This window comes from Rhinoraja longicauda, chromosome 27, assembly GCF_053455715.1.
Source record: "Rhinoraja longicauda isolate Sanriku21f chromosome 27, sRhiLon1.1, whole genome shotgun sequence".
NCBI classification, from domain to species: Eukaryota; Metazoa; Chordata; class Chondrichthyes; order Rajiformes; family Arhynchobatidae; genus Rhinoraja; species Rhinoraja longicauda.
In genome coordinates, this window is record NC_135979.1 from 20,953,190 (window position 1) to 20,977,190 (window position 24,001).

Below are 24,001 nucleotides of genomic sequence, written 5' to 3' on the forward strand. Positions count from 1 at the left end.
TATATTATTTTAGTTTAAGAGAAACAGCGCTGCCGCGGAAATAGGCCCTTCGGCCCACCGAGTCCGCACTGACCAGCGATCCTTGCAAATGAACACTATCCAACACTAGGGGCAATTGTTTTAACATTTATACCAAGCCAATTAACCCACAGACCTGTACGTCTTTGGAGTGTGGGAGGAAACTGAAGTTCTCGGCGAAAACCCATGCAGGTCACGGGAGAACGTACAAACTCCGTACAGACAGCACCCTTATTCCTGATCGAAGATGTGAGCGGTGTAAGGCAGCAACTCTACCGCTGCGCCACTGTGCCTACCAGCTAATATAAGTATTAATTATATATTATAAATAATTATATTATTGAAATATAATTAATTTAGAACAGTTAATTAACCTACCACTAGTGCATTTTTAGTACACAGACAATGAAAGGGCTAATCTACACAGGATGCACCAGGGAACACTTCTTTTAAAGTTTCTCTTAAGTTTCTCTTAAACTAAAATAACATATAATTACATTCTATTATGTGAGATTTATGTAAGTATAGTTTACATGAATCATAAATATCTAATGAATCACATTGAATCCATGTCACTTGAGCCATGAGGTAACAGCACAAACATCTGCTTGGATGTTTGCGCGGACTCCGTTTCCAACAAATGGATGCTTAGGTTAACCTCTCTTTGCCTGGCAAGGGCTGGTTGCAATGGTCTCCTTGGGTTTAAATTTAAAAAAAAATATTTATTTATTTTTTACGGTCAATACAATACAATACAACAGATTGACCATACAGTTGTGAAAGTTAAATAGTGAAAAAAAAAACCATTGTATCAAAAAATAAAACACATTATAATCACTCATGATATTTTCTGACCGAAAAAAAATAAAGGTGTAGGCAGAAGCCAAAGCTAATTATGCCTTAACAAAATATACTTAACCAAAGATAATTAAAAAAAAACACATCATAGGTCAGAAGCAGATAAACAAAACATAGAATGAAACACAAATATAGTCAAGAACCATAATTTCTATCATGTCAGTCATTTCTCAGTGCTGATCACATATTTTGTAACTTTCAAATATAATATTTTTGAACATTTTCTTGAATTTACACATATTACTACAGTCTTTTAATTCATTGGTTCAATCATCTCATCACAAACCACCGTCCTTCTGCTCTGCCTGGTACAATACTACGACACACAGTCGTTCTCCATTAACCACTGGGAAAGCTCACTGCCATCAAATCACACCAACCTCAGTGTTATTTTATATATAACTAGACCAAGTGGACCTGTTGGGCCCAAACCTCTCCTGCATTGGTGCAGCACCCTGTCCTCCCCTCTCTCCTCAACCCCCCCTCCCCTCTCCCTTCTCCCCCACTCCCCCCCTCCCTCCCTCCTCCCCTCCCCCTCCCCTCCTTTTAAACTTTAAAATGTGAATAACCTTAAAAATATAATGCCAATTTCAATAAAACTGCTTGCATTATCACTAAAGTGACAATGGTGAGTAAGGTGGGCCTAAAATTGTCACGCTATCATGTACCGTTTTGGCTGAAGTTCAGTCACAAACAAGATAACAAACGAGAGTTTTAGTATATAGATGAGTGGTGGCGGGGCAGTTTGAGCTGCTGACCCACAACGCCAGACACCCAGGTGTGATTCTGACCTCTGTGACAAGTTTGCACATTCTCTCCGCCACTGTGGATTTTCTCTGGTTCCCTTCCACATCTCAAAGATGTGGGGTTGCACGGTGGCGCCAGAGACCCAGGTTCGATCCTGACTACGGGTGCTGTCTGTACGGAGTTTGTAGGTTCTCCCCATGATCGGCATGAATTTTCCCCAGGAGCTTTGGTTTCTTCCCACACTCCAAAAGCGTACAGGCTAATTGGCTTGGTATAAATGTAAATTTTCCCCAGTGTTGCTAAGATTGTGCTAATGTGCTGGGGTCGCTGGTCAGCGCGGACTCAGTGGGCCAAAGGGCCTGTTTCCACACTGTATCTCTAAACTCTAAGGGCAGGTATGCATGTATGCATGAGTCAGAGTTGCAGGGGTACTGGGAGATAGGGGGAGTGGAACAAATGGGACCGGTATCCTGGGAGGCAGCATGAACACAATGGACTGAGAAGCATTATTCAGTGTTATTTGTAGGTATAAAGTTAGCAGACTATCCTGGATCTGTTAGATCAATTTTTTTGCAAGAGAACAACGATCAGCCACATCAGTGAAGGAGCAAGAAAGAGCACTGTGTGCTGTGTCCTAATCACATACTATCAAGAAGCAAGCACCACATTCAGTGATTTCAACTTTGAGTGGCTGCCAAGGTGGCTGTTACTTATAGTAACTGTGGCAATCTGCCATAATATCCAGCCTGACACTTGGCAAGGAGAATTTAAGGAAATTACAAAATTGTTCGACTGCAATTCACTAAGGCCTTGGAAATCCTCCAATGCAGAAAATAAAAATGTTATTGTCAAGCGCTGTAATTTTGTATTCAGATTACTGTATGGATTATGTTTTAGAAGCGACATCAATTACAGATTTGGCATTGGCACAGACTTCTCTGATGATGTGCTCTTTCGGTGACATTTAACTTTTTAACCTTATTTAATGCAAATATTACACATACTTTTTAAAAAATGGCATGGGTGTTGAATTCTCCAGCAAATTAAGTAATTTCATCCAAGGACAAATTTGCCCCATGCAATATGGGAAGAATCACATTAATTTAATATGTAAAGAGCATCTGATTCTCCTTCTTGTACTTGTTGTTTCTCATTTGTCGCATAGATCTATCCCTCCATTTTCTCAACCCACATCCCTCATCCAAAAGAGATGATCTGAAGTGAGAGATGTCACCTTTCCAATTTTTACCATGATCACTTGAACTTTCCATGCACAAACAAGTGGCTCAGCGGTAGGGTTGCTGCCTTACGGCACTTGCAACACCAGACACCCTGGTTCAATCCCGACTCTGGGTGCTGTCTGAACGATAATTTTACATTCTCCTTGTGACCGGTTTCCTCGCACACTCCAAAGATGTACAGGTTTGGAGGTTAAATTACTTGGTATAAGTGTAAATTGTTCCTAGTGTGTATAGGATAGCATTAATGTGTGGAGATGGCTGGTCAGGGCGAACTCAGCGGGCTGTTTTTGTGCTGCATCTCTAAACTAAACTAAACTAAACTAAACAAGGCATAAAACCATGTTTATCAGAGAACATAGAATATGTTGCCCAGAACCAGGCCATTCATCCATGGTCAGCAATAAAGTCTCCGCAATCCTCTAGGATATCCTCTGTAAAGATTTGTCACCCTTAGAGTGAAGAAAGTTCTCCTTAATTCAGTCCACACCTTATTTTGAGACTGTAACTCGCTAGTTATAGCTCCTCAGCTAAGAGAAACACCTCCCTCAACCTTGCAAGTATCTTTCCCTTTATGAATTTTGTGTGATTCAATTATATCACCTTGCAATCTTTAAACATCATCGAATAGATGCCTAGCTTACTCAATTTTCCCTCATGTGACAGAGCCACCATTCCTGGAGCATATCTGGTGAATCTATACTATTGCTCCTCACCTATATCCTCCTTTATGAACAGAAGCCAACATTTTACAGTGTTGTGGGTGTAGTTTGATATAAACGAAGAAGACATTATTACACTTGAACTCAAAATCTTCACAACTAATCTCAGGCCGGACCTGATCTTGTGGTCAACCGCACAGAAGTCCCTGTACATCGTGTAGTTAACTGTTCCTTGGGAGGCTGCAGTTGGTGAAGCGCATGAACGAAAATGCCACGAGGCAAAACAACGTGGCTGGCGTGCCCAGGTGCTCCCTGTAGAGGTTGGTTGTGGAGGGTTTGTAGCCATGTCAACAACCAGACTCCTGAAGGGAATGGGAGTCCGAGGACAGGCCTTCTGGCAAGCCGTCAGATCGCTGTCAGAGGCTGCCGAGCGAAGCAGCAACTGGCTGTGGCTGAAGAGGAAAGACTCCAACTGGTCTGCAAAATGGCCAGCAACAGGGGTAAAGATGGAGGGGAGCGCACCTGGGACGCCAGGTATCGCTGTTGAGCCCTCTGGAGGTGTCATGGGCCTATCAACGAAACACCAAGGAAGGAGGGTGCCTACCTGATGACCCCAATGAAGTGTTTACCCCTACCCCACTCAAGAGATTAAGAAGGTGCCGATTACATTAGGGATTGTAATATAAGCTCAACTGAACACTTGAACTCAAAATCTCTTGAATAATGGCCATGCATCATTTTCCAACCTACTTAGAATCTGCAGCTGCCTGTTAGATTTCAGTGACTTGTGTATAAGACCATCCAAGTCCCTTTGAGCATCAAAACTACCCAATAACTCACCATTTACAAAATATATAGCATTTCTGTTTTTCCTATGAAAATTGATAACTTCACATCTTTTCCGCATTGTACTCCATCTGCAATACTGTTAATCATCCACATAGCTTATGTCTATCTCCTTGAAGCCTTGTTGTGTTCTCATCATTTCTAATATTCCCACTAAGTTTCATGTTATGTGCAAACTTGGAAATATTGCATCTGAATTGTTTATATGGAGTGTGAATAGTTAGATTACATGCAGATTTTGCTTGCGACATTTTTATTTTTTACTTTCAGATTTATTTTTCTCTCTCCCGATTTTTATCGCAGGTTCCCATGCCCCAGCTCAACTATTTTGAATTATCCTGGGTATCGGTCTGTATCCACATGAGATGTGACCTGTCCAACTTGAACTGGGCATATCTGTCCCAGAAATAGCCCCAAAGTCTCAGTAGTCTAAAGGCCTCCATCTTGCAACATCTATCCAGCCACATATTCATTTTCTTTGACTTCCTAATTCTATCTTTGAGTGTCCCTAAATTTCCCTGTGTCTCAAACACGCACATGGCATCCCTCCTGCCAAAATGGCCTCTCACTTCTCCCCACTGTGATTATCGACTTTTAATCTCCCACGCATGCCTGGTTTGCAACCTGCTCTGTTCTTGAATACCGGGGCCTACCCCAAAAACGTCCCCAGAAATGACCCCATTAACATGAACCGCAGCCTTGGAACAGAGCAAAAATATAAATAATGAAGTTTAGTTCAGTTTAGTTTAGTTTAGCTGAAACAAGCCCTTCGGCCAACCGAGTCCGCACTGACCAGCAATCCCCGTACACTAGCACTATCCTACACATTTTTTACTGAAGTCAATTGACCTATAATGTACGTCTTTGGAGTGTGGGAGGGAACCGGAACACCTGAGGAAAACCCACGGGGTCACAGGGAAAACGTACAAACTCCATACAGACATCACCTGCAGTCAGGAGCGAACCCGGGTCTCAGGCCCTGCAAGGCAGCAACTCCACCGCTAGGCCACCGTGCTGCCCCAAATTTGAAGGTTGTGCCTTCAAATGCAACAGGGTACGGTCAGCTTTCTCCTCTTCACCCCACCTCCCTGTAGATATAAAACCTTGGCTGTCCTGCTGGAATGCGCTTGGATGATAAAATGCACCAAGTCCTCTTGTCAACATTTGATGCACAAATAGTGGCAATTTCTTCATTATAACGAAAGCTTCTATTTATAGTGATAGATTCTCAAATAAATGTTCATGTGACATGTTCAATTACGCTACCTGCAAGAGAAGAGAAAGAATACATCCCATGTACTTACTGGTAAAGGTAATATTAAATCCTCGAGCGGCTGTAGAGTGGTCTGTCAGGAATTCTAAACGTGACACGTGCCCGCTGCTGGTCAAAGGAGAAGGAATCTTGTTTCCAGAGAAAGTTCCCAAGACGGGTGATTCAGGATTTAACCCGTCCTTCACAGAAACAAAGTCAAACTGCGGCTCAACATCAAAGTCATTAAAGGCCAGGTGAATCCTGCTCTCCGGCTTTGCAATAATCAGCCATACACAGTGCATATGGTTACTGTAATCCTCGGGGTAGTTGGGAGACAGCAGAACACCAGATGGAGTTGTAAAATTGAAGAAGCAGGAAACTGAAAACAGAACAAAATATTACAGTAATTTGATATTGAACGGCAAAAGCCACCCAAAAGAATCATAATGACACGGCGGAGAATTCACTCACATTTTCATTCAACAATCAAGAATCCGAGCTGCCACTTGATAACAATGAAATGGCTAGGCCAATGATCGATTGGACTATAATTATTATTGTTGTGTACACCAAACTGTTTAGTCAGCTGAAATGCTGAAATGAATTGACAGCTTGCAGGCAATCATGTTTCAACAAAAGAAAACAATAAAAATAAACATGTCATGACAATTTACAACATTATTTAGTTGCATTTCAGAGTTCGCTGCACATGATAAACTGCCTTAAAGTCCATTAGATCTGCAGCTTTGCAAATAGCCACAGCAACCAGATTCCTTTCCACACCAGCAGATCTTAAACTGTCTCTACAATCCTTTGATCTGTTCAGTGAGAACATTGCCAACAACTCATAATAGGTTAATCATGAGGATTGTACTAGCGCCTTTAGAAACATTGAAACATAGAAAAATAGGTGCTGGAGTAGGCCATTCTGCCCTTCAAGCCAGCACCGCCATTCAATATGATCATGGCTGATCATCTAAAATCAGTACCCCGTTACTGCTTTTTCCCCATATCCCTTGGATAATAGTTTTAAACTACTTACAGACACAGCTTGGCTTCTTGGCTGACCATTGGTTATTCTTCTGGCAGGTGATGGTTTTTTGGCTGACGAGTTCAAAAGCAGGTAAGCATTCAAACTTCAAAACATCACCATGAAGGAAGCTGTTGCCCTCTCTCCTTCCATAGGCTGGAATTCCAGGATCACTACAGGTTCCCTGTTCTATCTCTGAAAGAAAAATGTTGGCAATGGAAAAATATTTTTAACTACAAGGCATAAAATCACCAGGGCTTTTGACTGCTTGAAATAGGCCACCTTCATTTAAGCCAGGTGCAACATGCAAAAAAGCAATGATCAATAATTATCTATTGGCAAAATATTATCCATTGGCAATATGTAATCTGTAGACTCAAAATCTGTTTTTCATCTGTTAAAACAAGCTTTCTTACCTCCTTAGCAAACAAAATAAGCTAAACAGACCAGAAAAAATTTGTTTAAATAATTTAAATAAAACTTTTAAGATCGGTCTGTCCACATTATCTGGCCATCCAAATATATTAAATCTACTTTCATGAAGAATTGGCCTGATTTCAATTCATAGATGAAGTGATATGGATCAACTTGTCAATTACAATAAGCAGTTTTACTTCAATGGTACTCAGTCTAGTGTTGAGTGTTTGCTTAGTTTAGAGAGACAGCATGAGAACAGGCCCTTTGGTCCATGCCAACCATTGATCACCCATTCACACTAGTTCCATATTATCCCACTTTCCCATCCACTCCCTAAACATTAGGGTCAACTTACAGTGGCCAATTAACCATAAGCCCTTTACATCTTTGAGATGCAGGAGGAAACCAGAGCACCCAGAGGAAACCCTTGCGGTCCAGGAAGAATATGCAAACTCCACACAGACACCACCTCAGGTCAGCATCGGTCTCAGGTCCCGGGTCTTTGGCGCTATAAGGCAGCAGCTCTACCAGCTGCGCCACTGTGCCGCCTCTGTGGAGCAAAGAGATCGAGGATCTCTGGATTTTTTCAATCATCCATTGAAAAATTAGAAACTTGAGCTAACAGTAAAATGTGTTTGTTTGTGCTAGTCCTTTTTCCCTACTGCATGAAGAAGGTGGTATGTTTTGGAATGAGCATATAAATTGTGGAAGCTGTGATTCATAGGCTGATGATCCTCAAATGAATTTGAAGGTTTCTTCTCTGCAAAGCTGCTACCCAGAGTCAATGAGTTGTGTATATCCTTTGACCCAGTGACTAATGCTGGCCTGCGTCTAAAGAACACCTTTGCTTTAAAATCTCTGTTACTGATTTCACATCTAATCATTGTCTTCTCCTTCCTCCATATCTGTTTATCTCCTCTAATCCTACAATACTTCAATAATAGTTCTGCCTTCCACACTCGACTGTTTGATCATCCCCAGTTTAATTTCTTCCTCCATTGGCCCTTAAACCTGAGTGAACTTTTCCGAGGCCTCACCTTAATACGCACCTCCATCCAACTGATCATTTCCACATGTGGTTTGATGTTTCAAACTTTGTTTGATAATGTTCGGAAGGAACTGCAGATGCTTCTTTAAACCAAAGATAGACACAAAAAGTTGGAGTAAGAAGGGTCTCGACCCAAAATATCACCTGTACCTTTTCTCCAGAGCTGCTGTCTGATCCGCTGAGTTACTCCAGCTTTTTGTGTCTACCTTTTGCATGATGATGTTCCTGTTCAGCACCTGAGGCCACACGTTACATTGAAGGTACCATGGTACATGGAAGGTGCCATGGTACATTGAAGGTACCATGGTACATTGAAGGTACCATGTAAACTGTGTTGTTCGCGGTGAATTGATACTTATAATTAAAACAAAACATGAACAGTCACAGTATCCCAAGCAACAGCCCACACAATAGTGTAGGAAGGAACTGCAGATGCTGGTCTAAACCAAAGAAAATGCTGGAGTAACTCAGTGAGACAGGCAACCAACATCTTTGGAGAGAAGGAATGGGTGACCTTTCGGGACGAGACCCTTCTTCAGACTGCTGTCTGAAGGGTCTCAACCCCGAAACATCACCATTTCTTGCTGCCTGACTTGCTGAGCTACTCCAGCATTTTGTGTCTATCTTCAGTCCACACAATAGCCCAGCTTTGGTGCAATGGTAGCTCTTTTCACTCTGTGTGGGTTAACATCTGTTTGGATAACTGGACTTCAAAATCTCTATATAATTAACCTTGGTCCCGTTGTTTTGTTTTCCCATTTAAAATAAATGTTCTTTTGGCTACCGGTAGCAAGCTTGCATATCTGCATTTACCCCAAGCACCCCATTGCCACTGTTAACCTCACTGTGGTCAGGGTGAAAATGTGAAGCCATTTGTCAGTCACTTAGCATTTGTTTTAGTTGATTATGCCAAAAGGAATGATGAACTTTGGGGATGAGACAGTCAAGCACAGTGACTGGTGAGTAAAACGAACAAATAAGTTGAGTTCACAAAATTGCTTCACTGATTGATGAAAACCACAGGCCATCTTCCTAATGATTGCTATACCTCAATGGACAATAAACAGACACTGAGAGTGCAATGACAACAGCACTGAAAGATCAATTACCATTTAAGGTTTCTGCAAATATCTCTGGATTTAAATTTGGAATCTTACAGCACAGAGGCAGCCAGTTTGCTGAACATATATAAATATTTCTGATGATAAATAGCGGTGAGACTCAACTGGGTAATTGTTGAACATTAATATTGATTGCAGTCACATAGAAACACAGTTAATATTAGACTAAATGACAATGCAACAAGTAATGATTTGTTAAAAATAGCTAGGAAATTGACCAAATTACCGAGGGTATGAATATTCGGGAAGCTTAAAATTAAAACGTCCCATTCCTCATGCTTCATTAAACAGCCGAATAGGCTTTTTATTGCTCTCAAGCAACCCAGTGCACTAATATTGATAAAGGGATTAGGGCACAGTGCAAAATTTAAAAAGCTGGATCTGAATCAAGTTGCCCTGCAATTCTCCATTTTACTCTCAGGTCATATACTTGTATCTAATGAGCATGTTCTTCGTTAGTTTACAAATCTTGTTTTATTGTTACAATCTGAGCACAGCAGAAGTTATGAGAAAATGGGATAACGTGAAATTAATGTGAATGGGTTCAATGGTCGGTACAGACTCGGTGGGCCGAGGGGCTTGCTTCCATCCTAAACTACGGTGTAGACGAGTTTAGAATCAATGTCTATATCAAAATTGTGGTCATCTGTAGGCAGCGGTAGAGATGTTGCCTTACTGGAGTCCTGGGTTCGATCCTGACTACGGGTGCGGTCTGTATGGAGTTTGTACATTCTCCCCATGACCATGTGGGTTTTCTCCAAGATCTTTGGTTTCCTCCCACACTCCAAAGACATACAGGTTTGTAGGTTAATCAGCTTGGTATAAGCTAATTAACCTTAGCTACAATTGTCCCCAGTGTGTGTAGGGAAGTTTTAGTGTGCGGGGATCGCTGATCGGTAAGGATTCGGTGGGCCGAAGAGCTGTTTCCACGCTGTATCTCTAAACTAAACTAAACAAAACATATAATTAATCTGATGACGAATAGGCAAATAGGGCATTAATATATCCTCGGGAGTAGAGCTGAGTGTCATGAATATACACGTGGAAGCCTACTACATCATTGTAAATGTTGTGACAATTAGAAAGAGGAGGGACTAAGGATGGATTTTGCTGACTGCAGGGTAAAGGACGAGCAGCCATTGCAGTAGATGCTCTGGCTGAGAAATGATGAGTATGATAGGAACCAAAATCCCAATCCCACAAATAAGCAGAGCCAAATGGTTAACGACAATCACAGAGCGTGGTAGGGATGACCATGTCAAAGTCTGTACAGAGATAATGCAAAAAAAAAGTGATAAAAGCGTTAATGATTTTTTTAAAAACTTTTGCTAGGACTGCTTTAATACTGCCAATGAGAGAAACCAATATAAACACATTGTAAATAAGGTTGAACACAAATTTTATATCTTAGATTTTTTGCAGGCTGTTGGAGAAAGCATTACATTGAGGTGCCTTGATATTATTGACATGCAAATAAATGTATCAAATGGTTCTTAATAAATGGTTTTAATGTGGTGCCTTGTAATTGGTCCACTCAATTGGACATAAAAAGCTGCATTAACATTATAAAAACCCATGTGGGCTAAACAGGCAATTGATCAAGACTGAACAAAAATGTTACTTCTCTTCAAGAATCGAGAGTAATAATCTATTCCAACTAATAAATATTTCTGGAAATTCCCTTGAACTGAAACCCATTTCTGTACTGTTGCTCTTATGACCTCCACTTGTACCATTATCTGCTGTTGAAAAATAAAGGCTTGATATTTTGGGAGATAATCCAATCATTGATTTATGTGTGCTTGATGTGGTTTTATTGGCTTGCATTTTAGCCTCTGTGTTTTGAGAAATGCTTGTGTTTGTAAAACTCCATGTTATCCACAAACAGTTTAGTGTGGGTGAATCATTGAAACTAACAGACAGAGCCCTTTTAACCTGATGAGTCAAAGACAGCAGATTCCTAGATTCTGTGCAATGTTTGAAATGAGGATTGCAGATATGTTTGATTGTAAGAATACAACCAACTGTGAGCCTAAGTTTCGAGAGCATAAATGGTGACTTGAATGCAGCACACACACTCCAAGTGTTGTTATGTGCAAGGATAATTCAATGGCAGAAATCAAAAATCAACTCAACTCACTCAATTGTTTTGTCCCAACTGAGGATAGGGAGCCACAGCTGCACAATATAAACACAACTTTTCTAAATATGTGAGTATTGAAGTAGTTTCCTTTATGTTGCTCAGTTCCTGCTACGTTAACTGTATGGAAAGACAATCCTTCTCTGTAATTATAGGCTTCCCCTAACAGCATGGTCTCCACAGCATCCCTTTCAATCTCCACAATAAGACACACAGCCATGACCCCAGCACAGTGATGAAGATGCTGTCTGGAACAATTAATTTCCTGTTATGGAGGGATCTCTTTAATAAAGACCTATCCCGAGTTGTCAGATGTTTAAGAGCAGGCATGAAATGACTGTGTACTGATTGGTATGTAGTTCACAGGCCATGCGCCAAGCTGTGGACTGATTAGATTGTTTACTGTTGCAACCAAAATCTCATGCTGTGTGTTAATGAAAGAATCATCCAGTGCAAATCGGGGCCAATAGAACAATAACTTCCGCAATTCCTGCGCAAAACAGGGAAGGCAACCTCAATGATAAAGTGAAACATTAACATACCAACACATACATTATGGACTGGAATTATTTTTTGCAATCATATCAATTTATACTGATCATGGTGATGTGCTGGTTCAGACCCATTGTTTTAGGATCAACCCTTATCTTATAGAAACTTACAAAATTCTTAAGGGGTTGGACAGGCTAGATGCAGGAAGATTGTTCCCGATGTTGGGGAAGTCCAGAACAAGGGGTCACAGTTTAAGGATAAGGGGGAAGTCTTTTAGGACCAAGATGAGAAAGTTTTTTTTCACACAGAGAGTGGTGAATCTGTGGAATTCTCTGCCACAGAAGGTAGTTGAGGCCAGTTCATTGGCTATATTTAAGAGGGGGTTAGATGTGGCCCTTGTGGCTAAAGGGATCAGGAGGTATGGAGAGAAGGCAGGTACGGGATACTGAGTTGGATGATCAGCCATGATCATATTGAATGGCGGTGCAGGCTCGAAGGGCCGAATGGCCTACTCCTGCACCTATTTTCTATGTTTCTATGACCCATATGATGGTAATTGCTCCAATATTAGTAGTCACTTAGGACTTCTATAGGAATAAAATAAATGCAAGGGACATGCCTGAACACACATTTATGGGTCAGAAATTCTTCAGCATTTGAAAAAGTACAGTAAAACACAGTAGAACACAGATGAAGAGGGTGCCCACGCCAATCTAGATTGAGGGACCCTGGCAACAACATTCCATCACACACAAGGCACTGTGACTGCAAGAGATTGTATCAGCCTTTGTACAAAAGATGTGCACAAAGTTCTTGGGTCTGCGATTGTATTATTGTGCAGCTCGTTGAGAAAATCAATTAGGCAATCAGTTAGGGCATGCATGTTTTTCTTTAAATATATCAACTTGCCCATTTCTGATTTTGGTCAGGTTTTTGTCATATGTGGGTTTGGACTGCCTTATCATCAGCAGAATCAGTGATGGAATTAAGCACCCTGCAATTATCACACCTGTCTCATGGCATTACGCTGAATAGTTTAGTTTAGACATACAGCATGGAAACATTCCCTTTGGCTCATCAAGGCTGCGCAGACCAATGCTCTCCTGCACACTAGTTCTATTGTACATACTAAGGATAATTTTATAGAAGCCAATTAACCTGCACGTCTTTGGAATATTGGAGGAAACCGGAGCACCCGGAGAAAACCCACAGGGAGAACGTACAAACTCCATAGAGCCAGAACCTTTAGTCAGGATCGAACTCGGGACTCTAGCGCTGTAAGGCAGCTACTCTACCGCAGCGCTATTTCGGAAACATGCCCTTTGGCCCATCATGTCCCTGCACACCAATGATCTTACATTTCATCCATAGCCTTCTGCACTTCACCTAGATGCTTCTGAATGTCAGGAGAGTCTGCTGAGAGAATGTCGATCATAAATTAGGAAATTTAGGAAATTTAGGAAAAGGAAATTAGTGCTGAAGTAAATGAACAGTCGTGATCTTATTTAATGGCAGAACAAGTGCAAGGGCTAACCTCTACTTCCTATGTTCCTATGGAACGATGCTTGTGAAACCCACATTAGCCGTCAGCAGATAAAGTTATTGGGGACCGCATGCCTCAATGCAGAGGTGTTGGCTTAGAAATTCCGTTGTCCAATACAATGTTTCTGCCTTACTAAATTGGGAGAGCCTGACACTTTGATGTTTACTTGCACATTTGAAAAAAAAGCAGCAAACTTCAGACAGCTCATCTGTGCCACGCATTTTAGTTGCGACTTCCACAAAATTGACATGTGGATGGCCCTGGCTATTCACGCAAAAGTAGATCTTCACAGTGAGTGGGGTTGATTTTACTGGATGGGACCCATTTGATCATGTTCAAGGCTCTGGAGTTCATTGTGTATAGTTTGCTAAATCATTCTCAATGGAGATGGTTTTCTTGGTCAGCAGTGTTATTAGTTTTTAAATAACACAAAAGTGAATAGTGTGAGGTGAAGCAGGTGGAACATTGCGTCAAAGGCTCAGTTCCTTGCAGTTTGAATCCTGATTATTAATACTGTCAGGCGCAGTTCAATGGTTCAATCCTAACGCCGGCCTTGATATCACAAGCACTCAGTTCCTAAATAGAATTCGTATGGAAAAAATCAGAGTCAGAAATATGTGAAAATGGGGAAAAGATGGTTGGTTGAAGCATATTTTATGCATAATCTTCCAGTTGGTGTAAAAAGCAAATCAAAATCTAGGACATGATATTTGACAGCTCACACTGCGACACAGCCTTGTGTAAGGCTTATTTAAATAATTGTTCAGACCTCTCTCTAGCATCAGGGACTAAAACAGTCAGTCCTTGTGACCCTCAGTGTGTGAACACTGCACAACAGTTGGGATCTCTGCTGATTTGCTTACATTCTCACATTAACTGACTTTGGCTTTACTGTTGCTTGCATCTGAAGCTGATTCACGAGAGTTGACATCTATGTAGTTTATTATGTATTACCTAATTTGGTTACAGCATTTGCGATATTTCACCACAGCTTTTGGTCAATTGTGGTTCTGTTTTAAAGTGTATTCATACACTGATTTTTCAGTGATCGATGTTAACGTGTAAGCATTTTGTAAATTGAACATGTCACCCTTCAATTCCTATAATTACATTCTCTTGCCTTCTTATGCCACACACAAACACAGCAGCTGAGAAATTATTGAACAATTTCACATTAACTCAGAAAAGGACTTGATCTTCACTGCAACACAATTCACATATATACTTACGCATGAAAACAATGAAAACTAACTGGCTCAAAATAAAGCTAAAAAAATGTGTACTGCTTTTTTAAATGTTCCCTTGAACACTGGTTATTCAGTGTGGATAAAGATCACGTCAGTTTCTGGTTAAATTGACTCACTGCTGAAATTTGGCCCTGACTATCTTTAATCGGACGTTACTAGACTTTATCTTGCACTAAACGTTATTCCCTTTATCATGTCTCTGTACACTGTGGACGGCTCGATTGTAATCATGTATAGCAGCATTTCTCAACCGGGGTTCCCCAGAACATTAGGGTTCCGCTAGAGGCCTGCGAGAAATACCCTGCGCCTTGGAAGTCTCCCCGAAAATGTGGCACCGAGGCTGGGCAAGGCAGCCAATCTCGACCTCATCGGGACTTCCATGGCCAATTTGTCAATTCGGCCACTAGAGGTCGCTAGGGGTTCCGCGAGAAATCCCCCCGCCCTGGAAGTCTCCCAGAAAATGTGGCACCTGGCTGGGCAAGGCAGCAAATCTTGACCTCATCGGGACTTCCATGGCCGATCGGTGGGTTGAATTTGCAACCTGCGGCCGGGGCTCTGGAACTCCAGCCCAGCTGGAGCCAGGACATGTATCCCCTTAGCCGACTTCCTTGGCCGGCTTTGCAGGCCAGTATCTCCAGCAGCATAGGTGGAACGTTCCGCTACAGTTGTACCCCTATCGGAGGCCGTGACCTCCTTTGGTCAGGTAAAATGGAGAAACCATTTTCTGCTTTTCTGGAACCCAGAGTGCCAGAAAATCAGTGGTGAAACTGTGAGGAGTATATTTTAAATTTAAGTGCCAGATTATATAACTATATTAATTAATTAAGACGTGGTTAAAATATAAAACACAGCAGAAAAGCCAATTGCCACGTTTTTGGGCTGATTAGCAATTTATGTGCGAATTTACTTCAACAAATACTTCAATATGTACTTCAATAAGCAAGATGGCATTATACTCTAAATTACTGCAATTAGTGGTCGTACGTGAGTTTGTTTTCCCCAGGACTAGAACCAATGCAGAGCACAAATGCACATCCTTGCAAATCATATGTAAATGCATTTTTGAGTCATTTTTATGGTTAGTGTCATATTTGTAATTTTATTACACACGTACAGCATATTCTTGGAAAATTCTTGGGTATTATAATAAAAGTCTTCAACTTGTTATGTGATTTAAAAGTATAATAATCGTAGGGAATATATTTAGCGATGTCTATACGGCGCCAGTGTGAAACGGCCTTTAGTGGTCAGTGGACAGGAGCTGTTCGTGACAAAATTTTATCTAGGGGTTCCCTGAGACATGAAAATTATTTCAAGGGTTCTGCAAGGGTAAAAAAGTTGAGAAACGCTGATGTATAATATTCCCACTGACCGGTTAGCAGACAACAATAAGCTTTTCACTGTACCTCGGTACACATGACAATAAACTAAACTGAACTGTGCATCTGGTCATACGTTGAGCTTGCACAGATGATGCCATTCCTGCTTCGAAGGCACAGAATGTTATCGTTCTCCTGATGATATTCCACTTGAGTGTTGGATTTTTTTTGCATTGCTTTGAGGAGTGTCTGTAATTGGGCACTCATGTTGTAATATTGCTGTTCTTTGAGCAACTCCCATCGATGAACCCCCACACAAGGAGCTTCCCTTACTTACATCCATACCACCCTAAATCTCCCCCCCATCCATTGATTTTAACACCCCCACCTCATGCCCAACTCCTTGAATGGATTCCATCTGTAGAATTTAGGAGTTTGGGTGCGGACCCAGGCCCTTCAGCCCACCAAGTCCATGCTGACCATTGATTACACTGTACACGAGCACTATCATACACTCTAGGAACATTTCACAATTTTACCAAAGCCATTTAATTTACAAACCTGTATGTCTTTGATGCATGGGAGGAAACTGGAGCACTTGGAGAAAAATCATGCAGTAACGGAGAACGTTCAAACTCCGTACAGATAGTGCCCATAGTTTGGATTAAACCTGGGGCTCTGGCACTGTAAGGCAGCAACTCTAATGCTGTGCCACTGTGCTATCCCAACTCCCTCTGACTCATATCCCGACTTTGGCTAAACTACCGATCTCAAATGGAGACATTGATCTGACCACCACACCCCCCAAATGATAATTAGAAGTGCCCCTCTTCTTAATCGTGGGTATTAGTAAATGCGCCTGTTAAGATTCCATGAACAAAATGCTTATTGTCACACCTCGTAACAACTGTTTCGTACAGATCTCTGCACCAATGAATTTCCACACCACATTTCTCAATGAATGGAACTGAATTTATATTAATGACAGATGAAAGCAATAACCTCAGGAACAAGAAACTGCAGATGCCGGTTTACAAAAGACGACACAAAGAACTTAACTACCTCAGTGGGTCAGGCAGCATCTCAGGAGAGTCTGACCCTAGTCCCTAGTCTGAAGAAGGATCTCGACCCGAAACATCACCCATTCCTTCTCTCCAGAGACGCTGCCTGTCCTGCAGAGTTACTCCAGCATTTTGTGTCTATCTCAGTAGAACATAGACAGGTGACGTATCACATCGGGAAGGGTTCCTGACCCGCAACGTTACCTATCCATATCCTCCTGAGATGTTGCCTGACCCGATCACTTACTCCAGCATTTTGTGAGTTCTAAGCCAATAAGTACCTTGAAGCGGAATTGCGAGATTGTCCTTTGATAAACCCAAGGCAGTCATAAACTGACCATTCTCGCATTTGTGTGGAAAGGTGTAGCTTAAACATGTGAAAGCTCGAAAAGATCTTTGAATTTTCTTTTCTCCAATGGTGAATTGCCTATGCTCAGAAATTGTGGATGAAGTAGTTGGCCACCATAATATCTTCGACTTACATACTGCTGCTCCTTCACATGATGTTATGTTTTCCCACACTGCTGCAAATTTTAACAAAGGGATGTGATACACAATGCCCCCAGTATCCATTAGCCTTGCATTGAAGCCATTTGCTTTAGGTTTCCTTTGGTCCACTTACCAAATACAATGTACAAGAAGGACAAACATAGTTAGGTACATTGCAGCTACTGCCTCCAAGTTATCTTCAATACATATACTTGCCCTACTCTGTTGTTTCAATTTCTCTGAGTCAAAATTTCAGAACAAGAAATTTTGGCATGGGAATAAAGCCACTGTAAAAACCCATGAGGTTTAAAAAGTTTATATACAATTATAATCCTAGCTCTAATCCCCTAGAATTGTGGGGCATTCCTGTCCCATTTCTTGTCGAAGTAAATTCAATATTTCTGTTCATTACAAAGTGAAAAACGTACACATATCAAAGCATGGAACGATACAAGATATAATGGTGATTGCCTTGCTTATTTATTAGATCTGCTAAGTGCAGGGTGAAAACAAGCATTTTATTATGGCATGTATTCACAAAATGCTGGAGTAACTCAGCAGGTCAGGCAGCATCTCGGGAGAGACGGAATGGGTGACGATTCGGGTCGAGACCCTTTTTCAGACTTATGGCATGATTGGATTCCGGCAGATTTACCACAACGTTCCAGCAGTAAGACAAAGGCACATCATATATTTGAGACCAGCTATCCCTCAAGATTTTGCTCTTCAATTAATACAATGTATTTGATTCCAATGAATGGCTGAAAAGTGTTATGCAATTCTCAGAGGCAGGGTTCAAATGGATAACGTGAAATTGCAGGAAGAAATGCCAGGATCAGAGTATTATGCTGCATCAATGTATGTTCGTCCCATCTTTTCATGCACTTTGTTTGTCAAATGATGTCCCATTTGGCATTACTTCCTGATCCTTTTCCATGGCCCTATAATCTTCTGCCTTCAGTTTATCCTATTCCTTTTCTCCAGAGATGCTGTCTGACCGGCTGAGTTCCTCCAGCTTTTTGTGTCTCTCTTCGGTTTAAACCAGCATCTGCAGTTCCTTCCTGCACACTTCTTCCATTGCGTTTTGAAGCAGTCATTTTCAAATCATAGTGACGTTTGAGGTTTAATCTCATCTCACCGCAGGGTTTTTTTAACCAATTTATCTGAAACTGTTGTCCCCAGTTACTAATTAAAGTCCTGATTTCACAGTGCGAACTTCACAAGGCAATGTTTATTAGGCACAAAACAGGATTTCACACAAGGAAGTCAAAATAAAGAACTTTAAACATCTGAACTTTAAAATCTGATTTTAAAATGTCCTGCTTACTTAAGTTAATTGATGACATGGCAAAAAAAAATATTCACAGCATTTTCTGCAAAAGCAGAATGTTATGTAAAGATGTATTGAGGCGTGCAAATGGGATTATTTAACTATTTTACAATCTGAATTATTTTTCACTTTTCCAACCTTTGAAATGATGGTCAAAGGAAATTTGAAGAATCCATCTGCCTGTGACAAATTCCATGAACAAAAGCAAAAGCGAGATCTGTAAATGGCACACACTGCAAAGTTCGCAAAGTTTTGTCGAGAATCTTTTAAGAGTTTGCTGACAGAAGTTTGTGTACTTGAAGTCCAGGGGCTCTCAATGTGAGCACTGAACATGCTCGCTTAATGTGCAACAGTCCAGTGGGGAGAGAAAAATGACTGCAGATCAGACTTAATTATGTGGAATTAAGAATTCTATATATGGACTCCACCAGCCAAAGATGAAAGAAGTCAAGAAAGTGCACTGACTGGAATTCTACTCATTCCTCGTCTTCTGGGTCACTGAATAATTAGTGCTTATCATTTGTGCAATGCATTATATTTAATGAGCTTGCCAACTATAACCCCACCACGTGTCTTCTGATGTGCAGTAATTTATATATGGAAATCATTCTCTTACTTTAGGGCTCGTTCGCACTTATTTACCATTGCAGTGGCCGGTCAGCTTGGATTCACAGCATCTAATGAAATAAGTCATCCGATAGACACTCTGAGGTTCTACAACCTTACATTAATGATTTAGGACAAGATTGCAGTTGTCAAATGGGAATCTGTGTACACAGTAAATTCCCTCATATGAAATTCTCTCATCTATAACTGAAAGCACCAATGGAGCTGTTTACTGCCACTGAAGAAAGGCCATTAAACGTCAAAAGGACAAATCCTTTAGTTTATCCCAGTTCCCGGAGAAAACCTATGCGGTCACTGGAAGAAAGTACAAACTCCGTACAGAAAGCACCCGTAGTCGGGATCGAACCCGGGTCTCTGGCACTGCAAGCGCTGTAAGGCAGCAACTCTTCTGCCGCTCCTTAATTCTCAGCTTAAAACTTTTTTTTCCACACTACACGTTATAGCTAAACTCAAATGAGGAAGACCAATCATCCCATTTTAATTTACTCATCGAGGATAAGTCAGTGAAGTCTCCTTCAAACACCTTATGTTAATGTATTAGGTTCAGTGTTTTATCCAAACCACATTTCCAATGGGTTACTGTGACCCACAGATGAAAATCTTTTAAACATCTGCACTTTCTGAAGCCACTTGTTGGCAGCACTTTCCTGGATTGCATAACTTCAAGTAGTATTCCTTATTTTAACAACGTCATCAAAAATATTGTGTATTTCTCCAAGATCTTCCCCCATGTTCACCTCTGAGATTGCTTTGTTTCATCTGAGCTCATTTGATGCTGGTGTTAAATGGTCTCAAATGAGACAATACAAGTATTCACTTTATGTCTTTGATGACTAAATTTACACAGGGTTATCAAGGTGCCGTGCGAAATGGTATCATCTGAATTACACCTGTTTAGCCACAGATCATAATTCAACTTGTTGTCAAACAGTAGAACTTTTAAATGCCAAATTTACAGATGGCATACGATGTTATGAATTGATTAGATACCTACAAAAATATTCCATTTATGACATTACATAAATCACTAAACACAAGCAACTTCAACCAAAAAGTGAACAAACTTTTCAGCGCTGTAATTTTTAATGAGTGCATTAATTTTTAATGCAGTTTGAATGGTTTGATGTGGTCATTTAGGTAAACTATCCTGTGCATGTAAAGCAAACCTTTCTTTCTGCTTGAGAAATGTAGTCAAATTATCTGGTTTAGAAGGTGAAACCAATCAAAGAAGTCTTTGACGTACCAGTTACTGTACAGTATGTAGTCTGAGACAACACTGGAGATTAAGAGGAGAATCATGGGCCTGGTACTACATCAATAGCACGAATCCTCCGTGACATGCTGTCAGATCTATCTCAGATTTGCGTATTCCTTCTAAAAAAAATCAGAAGTGTGAAACCATTGTAATCAATGTTTAGTGTTCTGAAGGTCAGCTTGGAATAAACTCATCTCTAGTTTCCAACATGGAGTTCAAATGTGTAGAACTAACAAGTGACGTGTTTCTACGTCCGCCACTCGATGGCCAACTACTGCATGTTTGGGGGTGATTCGTCTGATGTGTGCTATTTGTTGTGGAGACACAAGAAACAGTAAATGCTGGAATCTTGATCAAAACACAAAGTGCTGGAGGAACACAGCGGGTCAGGCAGCATCTGTGGAGGGAATGGACCGATGATTTTCGGAAGTCTGAGGAAAGATCCCAACTCGAAACCTTGTCAGTCCATTCCCTGCAATTTATTAAGCAAGTCTGTGACCTGCGAGGATCCGCTTAATTCTGTTTCATTTTGACTCAATTTTCCCAGAACATTATTGCCATAATTAATGTAAAATATTGCAGAATTTCAAGCTCAAATTATGTTCAATACAACTCGAATACATATGGATTTTTGAGCCAGTTTTAAATGATTACATTAGAGTCTCTAACGGAATGTCTATCGCCCCTGTTGAATTAATCAGTGGTGAGACTTTCAGCTAATCACACTGCTTCCTCTGGCTCCACACATAAATTCCTTCCTTTCGCCTTTATCTGGCCTACTGACCTAGCTAGCCTCTTGCTCCTGTGTCTTGGGACTATTCCTCATTTTACTTGCCAAGGACATTTCATGGTCCCTTTTTGCCCTTCGAACTTCTCGTTTAAGTTATTTCCTTCATATTCCACAAGGCCCTGTGTGATTTTGGTTTCCTCAACCTTATCCATGCTTCATTTTTGTTTTTGACTAAACTTACAATATTTTGCCATCCAAGGTTCCTGAAACTTGAAGTCCTTAACTTTCATCCACACAAGAACTTAATCATCATCGATAATCAACTGGTCTTTAAAATACACACGTCAGAAGTAGATTTACCTTTAAACAGCTATCTCACGTTCATACGTTATAGGAGAAGAATTAGGCCATTCGGCCCATCAATTCAATCATGACTGATCTATCTTTCCCTCACAACCCCATTCTCCTGCCTTCTCCTCGTAATTCGTGACTCCCGTACTAATCAAGAATCTATTAATCTCCACCTTAAAAATATCCATGGACTTGGCTTCCACTGCCTTCTGTGGCAATAAATTCCACAGATTCAATCGACTTTCTCCAGTTCCAGCCTAATACTATTATAGTTAGCCTTCCACCGATTTAGCACTTTAACGCAAAGGTCGGCCATATCCTTATCCACATCTATCTTAAAACTTGATCACTGTTTCCATAATGTCTCACCCTCTCTCTTCGATCACCCAGCCAGGCTCATTCCCAATATGCAAGGCCCATTCCAAATTGGACAATCTACGTTTTGTTTCAATAAATCATCCTGGTTAAAGCAGACCCCAATAAAAAATTAAAAACTGCAAATTAAAATGGATTTGAGGTGGTTTGTTAAGGAATGTGTGTTTGATGAAATTGAAACAGCAGAAACTTGATGAAATAAACTTTCAAAACGGGCATCTTTGGCCACTGTGTGTACCAAAGTCAAATTATGACAGACAATAGACAATAGACAATAGACAATAGGTGCAGGAGTAGGCCATTCAGCCCTTCGAGCCAGCACCGCCATTCAATGCGATCATGGCTGATCACTCTCAATCAGTACCCCGTTCCTGCCTTCTCCCCATACCCCCTCACTCCGCTATCCTTAAGAGCTTTATCCAGCTCTCTCTTGAAAGCATCCAACGAACTGGCCTCCACTGCCTTCTGAGGCAGAGAATTCCACACCTTCACCACCCTCTGACTGAAAAAGTTCTTCCTCATCTCCGTTCTAAATGGCCTACCCCTTATTCTCAAACTGTGGCCCCTTGTTCTGGACTCCCCCAACATTGGGAACATGTTATCTGCCTCTAATGTGTCCAATCCCCTAATTATCTTATATGTTTCAATAAAATCCCCCTCATCCTTCTAAATTCCAGTGTATACAAGCCCAATCGCTCCAGCCTTTCAACATACGACAGTCCCGCCATTCCGGGAATTAACCTAGTGAACCTACGCTGCACGCCCTCCATAGCAAGAATATCCTTCCTCAAATTTGGAGACCAAAACTGCACACAGTACTCCAGGTGCGGTCTCACCAGGGCCCGGTACAACTGTAGAAGGACCTCTTTGCTCCTATACTCAACTCCTCTTGTTACGAAGGCCAACATTCCATTGGCTTTCTTCACTGCCTGCTGAACCTGCATGCTTCCTTTCATTGACTGATGCACTAGGACACCCAGATCTCGTTGAACTCCCCCTCCTCCTAACTTGATACCATTCAGATAATAATCTGCCTTTCTATTCTTACTTCCAGAGAAAGTAGGGACTCTGCCCCAGCATCTTTCATGGATTATAAACATATTGAAGTTTCTTTTCTACATTAATCCCTACCAGCCCAAGATTAGAATATAAACAAATAAAGTTATCTGCTATAAATTGATAGTGTTCAGAAGTTGTGCATATAATGTATTAACTTTAATTCACAGGAACTCTTGTCCTACAAAACTTTTCTCCAATAAAGTAGCTAGGCAGCTCTTTACATTTTATATTAAAGACACCTCTGCCTTCTGTTGCAAGATTAACAAATCATCCTGAAAATCTAGTTTAATTCTTGTGGTCATATCTTTAATGCTTTAGACAATTGTCAAACCCTCTTTCACGTTCACACGCAAAGTTTCAGCAAAGACATAATTGGAGAAGACAGATAGGAAGATCTACTGAGCTGAGGAAACTGAACTGACCAGCATGATAAGCAGATGTGATTCTCGGGTTAACACTGATGTTAGGATTTAATGACTTCTAACTCTTGCGATAAAGGTGTTGATAGACCCCTTAAGGAGGCTCTGATGAAATAAAGCATCATGTTGAAAATGTCAAAGACGAGAAGGCATTGCTATAAAGGGAGAGGGCAAAGTTTAAAGGAGATGTTCAGCGCATGTTTTTTTTTTCCACAGAGGATGGTGGGTGACTGGAACGCACTGAAGGGGTGGTGGCGGCAGATATGATAGTAGCATTTAAGAGGCTTTTTCAATATGCACATGGCTCGCTGTGCAGGAATTGGAGAG

The 24,001-nt window shown here is 41.0% G+C and overlaps 1 protein-coding gene across 2 annotated transcripts in view; it reads right to left on the bottom strand.

The window, feature by feature from the left end:
* The window catches only part of csmd2 (CUB and Sushi multiple domains 2), a 1,532,573-nt gene that overhangs the window by 397,418 nt on the left and 1,111,154 nt on the right, over positions 1 to 24,001 (bottom strand). For both annotated transcript variants that reach the window (XM_078423311.1, XM_078423310.1), the window contains 2 exons: positions 6,664 to 6,846; positions 5,674 to 6,000 (listed from right to left, as the gene is read on the bottom strand). In XM_078423311.1, the coding sequence (XP_078279437.1) occupies positions 5,674 to 6,000; positions 6,664 to 6,846 (510 nt within the window). The remainder of the gene's footprint in view (positions 1 to 5,673; positions 6,001 to 6,663; positions 6,847 to 24,001) is intronic.